General features: G+C 38.7%; 1 protein-coding gene and 1 long non-coding RNA gene across 2 annotated transcripts in view; one reads left to right on the top strand and one right to left on the bottom strand.

The window, feature by feature from the left end:
* LOC125487428 overlaps nucleotides 1–9,515 on the bottom strand; it is a 66,690-nt gene extending 57,175 nt beyond the window's left edge. Inside the window, exon 1 of the long non-coding RNA XR_007265890.1 lies at nucleotides 9,388–9,515. This is a non-coding gene — a long non-coding RNA (uncharacterized LOC125487428). The remainder of the gene's footprint in view (nucleotides 1–9,387) is intronic.
* Nucleotides 9,516–11,348: 1,833 nt separating this feature from the next.
* Nucleotides 11,349–12,151, top strand: part of LOC109924825 (lens fiber major intrinsic protein) — an 8,851-nt gene continuing 8,048 nt past the window's right edge. Inside the window, exon 1 of the mRNA XM_020524811.2 lies at nucleotides 11,349–11,711. Coding sequence (XP_020380400.1) covers nucleotides 11,349–11,711 — 363 coding nt within the window. The remainder of the gene's footprint in view (nucleotides 11,712–12,151) is intronic.

Genomic DNA, 12,151 nt, shown 5'->3' with positions numbered 1-12,151 from the left:
TCTGTGGAGTTATTTCAGTGAGGATGACACAAAGAGTCCACAGAGGGATACAGACTGGTTAAGTTGGTGGGCAAAATCTTGGCAGATGGAATGTAATGTAAGGTTATGTACTTTGGCAGGAAGAACAGAGGAGCTGAATATTATTTAAATTGAGAAAAACTGCAGAAAGCTACAGCACAGAAGAATTTAGGAGTCCGTGTCCATGAATCACAAAATGCTAGCATCCAAGCTCAATGGGTAATAGGGAAGGCGAATAGAATGATGGCCTAACTGATATTTTCCATAATGTATATTCAGTTTTTGAAATAAATCTTGACACAATGAGGCAATTCGCTCAAAAGGGGGGATGCATGTCAACATTGTATGAGGCCTACCTTAAATACCAGGGACTCAAAAATGTTTTGAACTTTAGAAGTATTACTTTTTATTGCACTTATTTGATGACCCAACATGGCATTTTCCTTTAACTGCATCTGAAATGTTTGAGCAAAGGTGGAACTTTCTCTTAATTCTTTAATGAGATGTGTGTGTCATTGACAAAGCCAGCATTTGTTGTCTATCCCTAATTAATTCATTAACTAAGTAATATGTCCCTGATTGAACCATTTGCATTAATTGGGATGTACGGACACCCACAATACCGTCAGGAAGGGATTTCCAGGATTTTATCTCAGTGAAAGTGAAGGAACGACAATATATTTCCAAGATGGGTTGGGGAGTGGGTTGGAGAGAAACTTGCAGATGATGGGATTCCATGCAGCTAGTCCTTCCAGGTACTAGAGGGAACTGATTTTGAAGGTGTTGTCAAAAGAGCCTTGGTGAGTTACTGCAATGCATCATAGAAAATAGGAGCAGGAGTAGGCCATTCGGCCCTTTGAGCCTGCTCTGTCATTCAATATAATCATGGCTGATCATCCAACTCAGTATCCTGGTCCCACTTTCTCCCCATAAGCTTTGGTCCCTTTAGCTTTAAGAACTATTTCTCATTCTTTCTTGAAAACGTTCAATGGTTTGACTTCAACCACTTTCTGTAGCAGTGAATTCCACAGGCTCCCCACTCTCAGGGTGAAGACATTTCTCCTCATCTCAGTCCTAAATGGCCCACCCTGTATCTTTACATTGTTACTTTGGTTCTGGCTTCCCTGGTCATTGGGAACATCCTTCCTGCATTAACCCTGTATAGTCCTGGTAGAATATTATAGGTTTCAAGGAGATACTACCACCCCCCCTCAACTGCTATTCTTCTAAACTCCAGTGAATATAGTCCTAACCGATCCAGTCTCTCTTCATACATCAGTCCTACCATCCCAGGAATCAGTCTGGCAAACCTTCGTTGCACTCCCTCCATCGCCAGAACATCCTTCCTCAGATAAAGAGACCAAAACCACACACAATACTCCAGGTGTGGTCTCACCAAGGCGCTATATAATTGCAGCAAGACATCCTTGTTCCTGCACTCAAATCCTTTCACTATGAAGTCCACCCACATGCTTACTTTCAGTGGCTGGTGTACAAGGACACCCAGGTCTTGTTACACCTCCCCCTTTCTCAATCTATCACTATTTGGATAATAAACTGCCTTCCCGTTTTTGCTACCAAAGTTTATGACCTCACATTTATACACACTACACTGCATCTGCCATGCAATTTCTCACTCACTCAACTTGTAGATGGTACACCCTACTGCTATTGTGTAGTGGTGGTGAAAGAGGTGAATGCTCAAGGTGATGGAAAGTATATCAATCAAGTGGACTGCTTTGTCCTGAACCATGTCAAGCTTCTTGGGTGCTATAGAAGCTGCACACATTCAGGCAAGTGAAGAGTATCCCATCATACTCCTGTCTTGTGCCTTGTAGATCATGGACAGGCTTTGGGAAGTCAGGAGGTGAGTTACTCAAGTGCCTAACAGGACACCTGAAGTATGAATAGATGAAATTTTTATACTGCTGAGTTTACAATGAGAGAGAAAACAGATCATAGAGTCATAGAGATGTACAGCATGGAAACAGACCCTTCAGTCCGACTTGTCCATGCCGACCAGATATCCTAAATTAATCACTCCAAGGTCTCTTTGTTCAGCAACACTCCCTAGGACCTTACCATTAAGTGTATAAGTCCTGCCCTGGTTTGCCTTTCCAAAATGCAGCACCTCACATTTACCTAAATTAAACTCCAACTGCTACTCCTTGGCCCATTGGCCCATTTGATCAGGGTCCCATTGTACTCCAAAGTAACTTTCTTCGCTGTCCACTACACCTCCAATTTTAGTCTGCAAACTTACTAACCATATTTCCTATCCATACATCCAAATCATTTATATAAAATAACAAAAAGCAGTGAACCCAGCACCGATCCTTGTGGCACACCACTGGTCACAGGCCTCCAGTCTGAAAAGCAACCCTCCACCACCATCCTCTGTCTTCTACCTTTTTGAGCCAGTCTGTATCCAAATAGCTAGTTCACCCTGTATTCCATATGAGCTAACCAGTCTACCAAGAGGAACTTTGTTGAATGCCTTACTGAAGTCCATATAGATCACATTCACTGCTCTGCCCTCATCAATCCTCTTTGTTACTTCTTCAAAAAACTCAATCAAGTTAGTGAGACACGATTTCCCACACACAAAGCCATGTTGACTATCCCTAATCAGTCCTTGCCTTTCCGAATACATGTAAATCCTGTCTGTCAGGATTCCCTCCAACAACTTGCTCTCCACTGATGTCAGGGTCAGCAGTCTATAATTCCCTGGCTTTTCCTTAACACCTTTCTTAAATAGTGGGAGCACGTTAGCCAACCTCCAGTCTTTCGGCACCTCACCTGTGGCTATCGATGATGCAAATATCTCAGCAAAAAGGCCACAAGTTTACTTTTGACTTCAAAACAGAAGCATCAAGTTTTCAGTTTAGAAGAAAATTTCACCTTAATGGAAGGGTTTTAGTTTGTTGCATCTCCAAATTGTGAGAGTTTGCATAGAAGTTTTCAAACTGTCAGAACTGAAAAGAGGTTCATGCCAACAGACTTGAAAAGAAGTCATGAAACTATCCCAGCTGTTCAAGAAGGGGAACTGAAAAGAATCAGATAAGTAAGAAATTAAAGAGTTGAGTTAGGAGTGATCATTCTCTGAGATTGAGTATCTATAAAGGATAATGCTGGGAAATAGGTTGAAACTTTGTTTTGCTGTTTATGTTAAGATTTTTCTAAACTATCATACACAGTTTTATTTGATTTTCTTCTTCTTTTGTGTAATAAACCTGTCTTATTACGTTAAAAACTACTTGAAGCCTCATGTACATATGTTCAGTGATGAACCATCACAGTAAACAGCTGCAAAAATTAAACATATGGTCGATCAAGGAGAGTTTCATTCTGGAATCTGACATGTCCAGCATGACTATCAGTTGGGATCATAACATTTCCCGGAATTTATAATTTATAGCAATGTTTCCCTTTGGTGGATACAAGTTGGATTTCTACAGCACAACAAAAATGAAGTAACCAGTCAATTATCTCATTGCTGCTTGAGAGAATGTGTTATGCACAAGTTAACTGCCCTGTAATGTCAGTGAATACAAAAGTAATACCTTGGCTGTGAGACACTTAAAAACATCTTAAGAATGTGAAAAGTGCCTAATTAACGCAAGTTCTCTGTTAAAGCTGGAATTATACGTTATACAGTTGGTTCTGCTATAACACAATGGTTGCGTTCCTGTGCAACATTATGTTATAGAAAATCGCGCTATAGAAATAATGGGCCCATGGGAAAACTGAGGTTAGGGGCAGACCACCAAAAAATATCACTCAAAATCGCTCAAAAATCACTCAAAAGCTTAACACAAAGGATAGCACAGTTTGAATAAATGTTTAATTCATACCTAATAATGAAATAAAAGTAAATTTAACACGTTACCTTGAAAAAAATGTCAAGATGACTTGATGGGGGAGGAATTTTTGAGGTTGCTGTGTTGTTAGTGCAGGGGCTGAGGGTCATCATCATCATCATCGTCATCGTCACCACCTTCAGGTGCAGTTATGGTTGCAGGGTTAGGGTGAAAAATAGTTAATCCAGAAGTGGATGGCTGTGGTTCATTGTCTTCTGACCATTTATGTGAACTATATCACATGCTCTCTCATTACACTCAGAACGCTTTATAACATCTAGCTTCTCTTCCAGTGTTATAGCCTTTCTTTTACATTCACCACCAGCAATTTTATCACCAGGATGCTTCTTGCTAACATTCTTGTCACTTTGTCCTCACATTTTTGTGGGTAACATGGCAGAATTTGCAAAAAAAAATCACGGAGTACTGTACCTCTCACAGAAAGCACTTCACAACAAAGCCTGCGAAATGATCATGTGATGTCAACGCATACTCCTCCGCGCACCAATGGAATTGCATTATAGCCAACACAAGTTTGCATTTTAGAAATAGCATTCCTCTATTCGTCAGTCACATTATAGCCAATTTGCGTTGTAGCAGAACCGACTGTACTCCAAAAATAAGAGAACCTTAAACATTAAATTTCCTGTAATTCATCTGAAATCCAAGATACGGTATTGAATTCTGTCAAAATGCAGTAACTCAGTGAGAGTGACCTACAATGGACACAAGAGTGTGAAGTGTTTTTATTAAAATGTCTGATTCTACATAACTGATCTGAATGAGCTGAGAATTTGAAGTTTCAAGGAATTAAACTGAAATATTCCTAAACTCATGATCCAGAATTTGAACAATTTTCTTCATGCCTAGCAGTAAATCCGAAGGAAAACACTTTTAACTCATTCAAAACTCATTGACTTGCACAAAGTTAAAATCAGACCCAATAATTGTGGCATTTGATCATCCTTGTAAAGCTGGTCTCTTGTAGCATATCCACCAGTCTGCTGAAACAAATGCAGGATTCAGAAGACTCAGTTGCCAGTCATAACAAGCAAATGTTCATTTTCAAGTTACATCTGTACGTATGGAAGCATATTTAACCTTACATGTTTTCTCAATAGGATATTGGACAATCTTATCAAAAGACATTGCTTTTGCTGTTGCAGCATCTTCTACAATAGTAGTTATGTTGCCATCTGAAAGGCAACCAATGACTGACTAAGAGATAGATTGAATTGGATTGTAAGCAGACAACGAGGCTATAAAGAAGGCCAAGCTACTAAACCTGTTCAGACATCTTCACTGTGATGTTGCCAACCACCCTTTCCAACAAAGATATCAGACTCTCTTTATCTGTAATTATTCACTTTCTTCACATCAGAATGAAGTTTCTAGGCAAAGAGATTTTAACATGCACAAATATAAGATAATGATTGTTGAAACAGGAAACATAAAATGATTAGAAATTAGAAATTGAAGGCATAAATATTAGCAAAGGTGAAAAGAAAATAGTGACATTTGGACATTCATTAAGATTATCTAATCAATACGGTCAATTATGTATTCAGATGCATTGATTATAATTAAAAGCAGCTTTTTATAACTTCTGTAGAAAACTGGGGAGGTCATAAAGCATTTTGGGCACCCTAAATTCAAAAGGATGCTGAAGCATTGAGGAATGTTTCAATGCTCAATGAAAGTTCAAAGAGTAGCAAGGATCATCTAGATTTAGGACTTGCAGAGCTGAACTTCTTTTTCACTGAAGAAAGAATCATTCAGAAGGAATATGACCCACATCTTTAAAATGTTCAGAGGCATTAACAAATGTAGAAGGAAATCATGTGGACGGCGCATGTACAACTTTATTACATGAGAATTATATGTATAAGCTCTAAGTCATAGAGTTTTCTTTTCATAAAACAGCACATTAATTGCAACAGACTCTCAACTGATGTATTATTTAATTTCTGTTTTGAAAAATCAATAAATGTCTGGTTAGGGACAGGTTTGCATGTTTTGAGTAAACAACACAGGTTGGAATAGACAACACAGTGTGGAGATGGAACACAGCAGGTCAGGCAGCATCAGAGGAGTAGGAATGAAGAAGTTCTGAAAAAGGGTCCCGACCCGAAACATCAACTTTCCTGCTCCTCTGATGCTGCCTAGCCTGCTGTGTTCCTCCAGCTCCACACTGTGTTGTCTCTGACTCCAGCATCTGCAGTTCTTGCTATCACAGGTTGGAATAGGCATGGTAAGCCGAATGGCTTCCTTTGTTGCTATATTCTTCCATGGTTCAAAGCATAGCTAGGAAAATGACTGGATCAGTTGGGGCTATATTCACTGCAGTTTCGAAGAATGAAGGGGAATCTCATACAAAGCTATAAAATTCTAACAGGACTTGACAGGGTAAATGCAGGAAGGAAGTTCCCATTGGTGGAGAGTTCAGAACCAGGGATCACAGTCTAAGGACAGACCTTTTAGGATTCAGATGTGGAGAAACGTCTTCAACTAGAGAGTGAGGGGCCTGTGGAATTTACTACCACAGAAAGCCATTGAGGCCAAAACATCGAATGTTTTCAAGAAGGAGATAGATATAGTTCTTAGGGCTAAAGGGATCAAAGAATATGGGGACGAAGCGAGAACCGGAATGGTTATGATTATATTGAATGACAGAGCAGGTCTGAAGGGCCAAATGGCTTACTAATGCTCCTATTTTCTATGTTTCTATGAAGTACTCTTTGCAGCATGGTAGTTTTGGGCTATGACCATATAATTCTTTCGAAAAAATCTTGTCAAGGGTGAATAATGCCGGTTGTATGCTTAAATAGATATTGAAATTTTGCTGATTTACTTTTGGAAGACAAGTAAAAACTACACAAACTTCATTCAAGAGATTAACAAGTTGGATAGACTCCATAAAAGGTCAAATTGTGGATGATCTATGGAAAGAATGTGTCTAATGGGTCAAATGCCATTTGTCCTGACCCAAAACGTCAGCTTTCCTGCTCCTCTGATGCTGCCTGGCCTGCTGTGTTCATCCAGCTCCACACTGTGTTATCTCTGACTCCAGCATCAGCAGTGCTTACTATCTCTGAGTTGCTTGTTCTGTGCTTTCTTATGCTATTAGCACACACCACTTCAGTGCAACAAGCACATGAAGGAAGTGGCTAGAAAAGCAAAAAAAGGGGAAAAATCATTTTAAAATGACAACAATACTTGTCAAAGTCAGGAACTTCAGCCTTCAACAAAGCACATATTGAGAGAGTGATGAAATACTACAGTTCTACCTGGCAGGCTGAAGAAAAAATTCTTGTCTTGAATCTAGAACATATGCAGACCAAAGCCATATAGATCAGTGGGATAAATAAAAATAACTACTTCATGACAGAATCCATTCTGTAAAATACTAAAGAGATGAATGCAGGCAGATAGACTTAGCAGGTAAGGACTTCTGCACATTTTTAAATGTTCCCTGCTGCTCAGCTTATCAACTCAGGGTTAGTTTATTTGTTCTAGATATCAATGTTTATTCAACCATTATAACAGCTGAGATTTGTTGTATCACTCTGCAACATAGTGTCAGTAGAAGGGGAGTATTTTCTTGAGTTTAGGAGTACATGAAAATAGCTGACTTTTTAAGCAAATTGATAAAAATTACAAATGTTCAATTAACTATTTTAGAATTATGACAGAGAGAATTGTGCAGTTACAGCAAGACCTTCCTATATGGAGCTACTGCAATGCTGCAATGAATGCAATGTACAATTATTTCAGGTGACAGCTAGACAGAATAGGTGCCTACAGCAAGATTCCTTTTATTTTTTCACAGGACATGGTTGTCACTGGCTAGATCAGAATTTTTTTTACCCATTGCTAAATGCTCTTGAATTTAATGTGCAATATTATTTCAGGATACCCTGAAAGTAACACATACTATTATTTGAGGACATGTTGAATGTAACATGAACTGTTATTTCAGATTTCTGCTGAACAAACTATTCAATGTAATATCAGATCTTGCTGAATATAACATGCACTATTATTTCAGATCTCCTTATAGTAAGGTGCACTGATATTTCAGATCTCACTAGATATAATGTGCAATCTTATTTCGGATCTTCCTAAATGTAATGAGTACTGTTATTTCAGATCGCACTGAATATAATGTGCATTATTATTTCAGATCTCCTTAATGCAACTTGCACTGTTATTTCAGATCTCCCTGAATACTGCGTGCATTGTTCTTTCAGATCTCAATAATATAATGTGCACTACTACTTCAGATCTCTTCAACATAATATGCATTGTTGTTTCAATGAGGCAAAGGTTTTATGAGGACGACGGTGATGAGGGCAGATTTAAAGGACAGAGGGACAACACCTGAAGAGAGAGCGAGCCTCTTTTCTCAATGTACTGTGCATAACAATGACGTATTTGCCTACTTCTAAAAGACGCAATCCTTTCAAGGATTTTCTGTTCAGCCACTCTGGTATACACCGTAGGCAACGCAAATATGGGCCATGAGGTTTATATTACTTCACATTGACAATAATCCAAATACACAATGCTCGGTTACATTCATCCTAAAACCCAGGGTTTCGAAGCGTATGCAGTGAAACTCCAGAAAATGAAATGATTTTTTTCTCTGGACTAAAGTATCAAATCCTACCAAATCCGCATGGACAATGATAGCATTAACCAGAAAAGTTTCCAATTGTTATGTAACCGTTTATGTGACCAAATCCCTGCCTCCCACAACATGTCACAGTATTAACCCTGTACGCAAAGTCACACCTTCATATCTCCTTAAATACCATCGATCATTAGGACGCAGTTTGGGTTGTTTACTTGTTTTAGTGCTGCAAGTTTCTATTACTTGGCGTTTTTGATCGATCAACAGCCGCAAGCAAATTACTGGTCCAAATTATTTAGGAGGAACATGAGCAAAAATTGTGTCCTTGTCTATTCACTTGTTCACATTTCACCATGTGCTGAGCATTATTTAACAGGGACAAAGGGTCACCGGACCCGAAACATTAACTCTGTTTTTTCCTTCACGGATGCTGCCGGACCAGCTGGGCTTTTCCAGCAACTTTGCTTTTGTTCCTGATTTACAGCATCCGCAGGTCTTTCGATTTTTATTATTTAACAGGGTTCAGACTGGACCATGTGTAGAGATTACTTCAAAATTCATAGTGGCGTACGTAGTGATTACTCAAACAAGTCCAAAAAGACTTGCATATGTATACCACCTTTCATGACCCGTGGATGTTTCAAAGCACTTTACAGTCAATAGTATTAATGAAGTTGTAGTCATTCTTTTAAGAAGTATGATCAATCTGCACACAGCAAACCTCCATAAACAGCAATGCGATAATGACCAGATAATCTGTGTTTGTGATATTGATTGAAGCATAAATGTTGGCCAGGACACTGGGGCGAATGCCCCAATTTCCCTTCAAAGAAATGCCGTGGTATAATTCAGATATTTTCTAATGCTAATACACACCTCTGCAGCCGGAATGTCCTATGCGCATCTGAGGGCATAGAGCAGGGCCTTGTTTTAACATCTCATCCAAACAAAAACACCTCGAACAGTGTAGCACTCCATCATTGAAACGTCAGCCTTGATGTCTGTGTACATTCTGGAGTGAAATTTGAAAACACAGAACTTTATGATTGAGTAATGAGAATGCACGGACTGAACCATGTATGACATAAATTCAGAGTGAATATATATGGAGATTAAATTTCATCCCAATTAATTTCTCTACAATGCTGATTGGATTCATTTGTGACTATTGAGTATTCATGGCACTGGATCCCCCAGAATTGGAAAGATGATCTCTATGTCTTTCCGATTAAACTTCTTCAGAAGTTTAAAGACCTCTTCCAGGTCATCCCTCATTCTGCTCATTCAAGAGGAAAGAGGCCCAACCTATTCAATCTTGCTGATAATTATAACCTCTTGTGCCCTCTTTTTAAAAAAATTGTTGCAACTTCTTCATTTATTCCTTTATTGTAAAATGGAGACTAGAACTATGCATACTGTTCTAAGTATGGTCACATCAAGATTTTAATATAATTTCTCTGCCTTTGAATTCTATTTTGCTAGAAAGTTAGTCCAGTGCCCCATTTGAACCCTAATTAATGGCTTTGTTGACCTGTGATGCTATTTTTAGTGTGATTCCCTGATCCTTTTGAGATTCCCCCATTTTGTGTCTTACATTCCATTGTATATTTGCCTTTCTTATTGATTCTATAAATTTGTATCACCTTATACTTATCTGTATTGAAATTAACTTTCCATTTAAAGACTTATTCTGCAAGTTTGTCAACTTTTTTGTGTTTTCTTGCAATCTTCCTCAACATTAACTATCCTACCTAATTTGCTGCTACCTGAAAATTTTAATATGGTACCTCTGATTCTCAAGACCAAATCTTGATATCAATGGTGAACAACAGTGGTCCCAGCACCATACCTGTATATTATCACTTCCCATCTTTTCAAATTGAGTAACTTTATACTTAGTCTGCTTGCTATCCATTCTGCTACTTGTCTCCTAAATCCATATGGTCTGACCTTACTCAGCTGTACCTTATTGAAAGCATTTTGCAAGACCATGTAGATTACATCTATTGCATTACCCTTGTCTACTCTTTATTATTTTCTCAAATAATTCAACAGGGTTGCTCAAGCATTACATTGCTATTACAATCCATGCAACTTTTCATGTTCGTGATGTTTTTCAATTGCAACTTTGAGGAAAGATGCTTTTACATTTCCCACCATCAACATAGGTTAACTGGTGTACAGCTCCAAAGATTTGTTCTATCTTTTCTTTTGAATATTGAAGTAACATTAGCTGCACAACAATCTTCTGGCACTATCCTATTAAATGTATATTATAATCTTTTTCGTGGCTTTTTTTTTGCCGTGAATGAATGCAATACAGAGGTTTTATCCTCTTTAGTTTAGTCAAGTTTGTCAATTATTTCATTTCTTTCTACGTTAAATGGCTTCATTTCTGCCATTTCACTGACAATATCTGACTTCATCTTGCACATCCCTCTGTAACCTTACCACTCAATTGTTGTCATTTTGCTACTCAGGGTTGTGTAGGATATTTGAATTTTTATTTTTGCATTTTAGTTTAATTTTATGGATCCTTGTTGCCTTCCTACTTGTTCTTATATTTCTGACAATCGTTACTAAGTTTGATTGCAGACAGGGGCTGGTGGAAATATAAATCACTGGAATATGCCCAGTGCGCTGGGATGAAACAGTTAAATGTAGTGACAAACTGGACAGGTCCCTCCCACAGACAATGTTGTCAGATTCAGAGTCCCCTATAAATACGTCATTCTATGCAATTAAATTTGGGGGGAACGTTTGAGGAGTGAGGAGATAATTTCACCTTTTTTTATTTTCTGTTTTCTTTTAATAGTCTGCTTTTTGAAGGATCGGGAATGATGTGGGAGCTGAAGTCTATCTCCTTTTGGAGGGCAGTCTTTGCAGAGTTTTTTGCCACCATGCTCTTCGTGTTTTTTGGACTGGGCTTTACCATGCGATGGTCTCCGGGCCCCATGAACGTGCTGCTGGTTTCTCTGGGTTTTGGCTTTGTCCTGGCTGCCCTGGTACAGGCGGTTGGACATGTCAGCGGGGCACACCTCAACCCGGCCGTTACCTTCGCCTACCTGCTGGGGGCGCAGCTGAGCATATTCCGCTGTGTAATGTACATTGTCGCTCAGCTCCTGGGGGCAGTGGCGGGGGCAGCTGTGCTGTATGGGGTCACCCCTCCCTCGGTACGGGGCAACCTGGGGCTCAACACGGTAAATATGTTGGCAAACGTACACTTAAGAGGAGAAAAAATGGTTAAAATATGAATCTGGCGGGGGAAAACAACAAAATCCTTACTTTGAAAGCAAGTATTAAATAGAAAAATAGATGTTCTGGAAAATCAAAGATTGATAAGAGTTACGAAAGGCGTTTCGAAAAATATGACGCTGTAAGCGTGTAGAGACCATAAATAGTACTTCTAAAAGTTTCCTTTATTGAATCAACGGGCTTGACTGAAACATCTTTGAGAATCAATTGGGGTAACGTTAACTAACTCAATTTTCAAAGTGTTAAGGATATGAAACACATTAATCGAGAATCTATACAATCAGATTGAACCGTTGTAAAATCTAAACTTTATCGAATTGATCATTTAATATTTGAAATAAAATACATTCGGAACTACGGTAAAACTTTTTCGTTGAAATAATAA

The sequence above is a fragment of the Rhincodon typus genome, chromosome 41 (assembly GCF_021869965.1).
Source record: "Rhincodon typus isolate 14 chromosome 41, sRhiTyp1.1, whole genome shotgun sequence".
NCBI classification, from domain to species: Eukaryota; Metazoa; Chordata; class Chondrichthyes; order Orectolobiformes; family Rhincodontidae; genus Rhincodon; species Rhincodon typus.
This window is presented reverse-complemented; position numbering and strand designations above follow the sequence as displayed.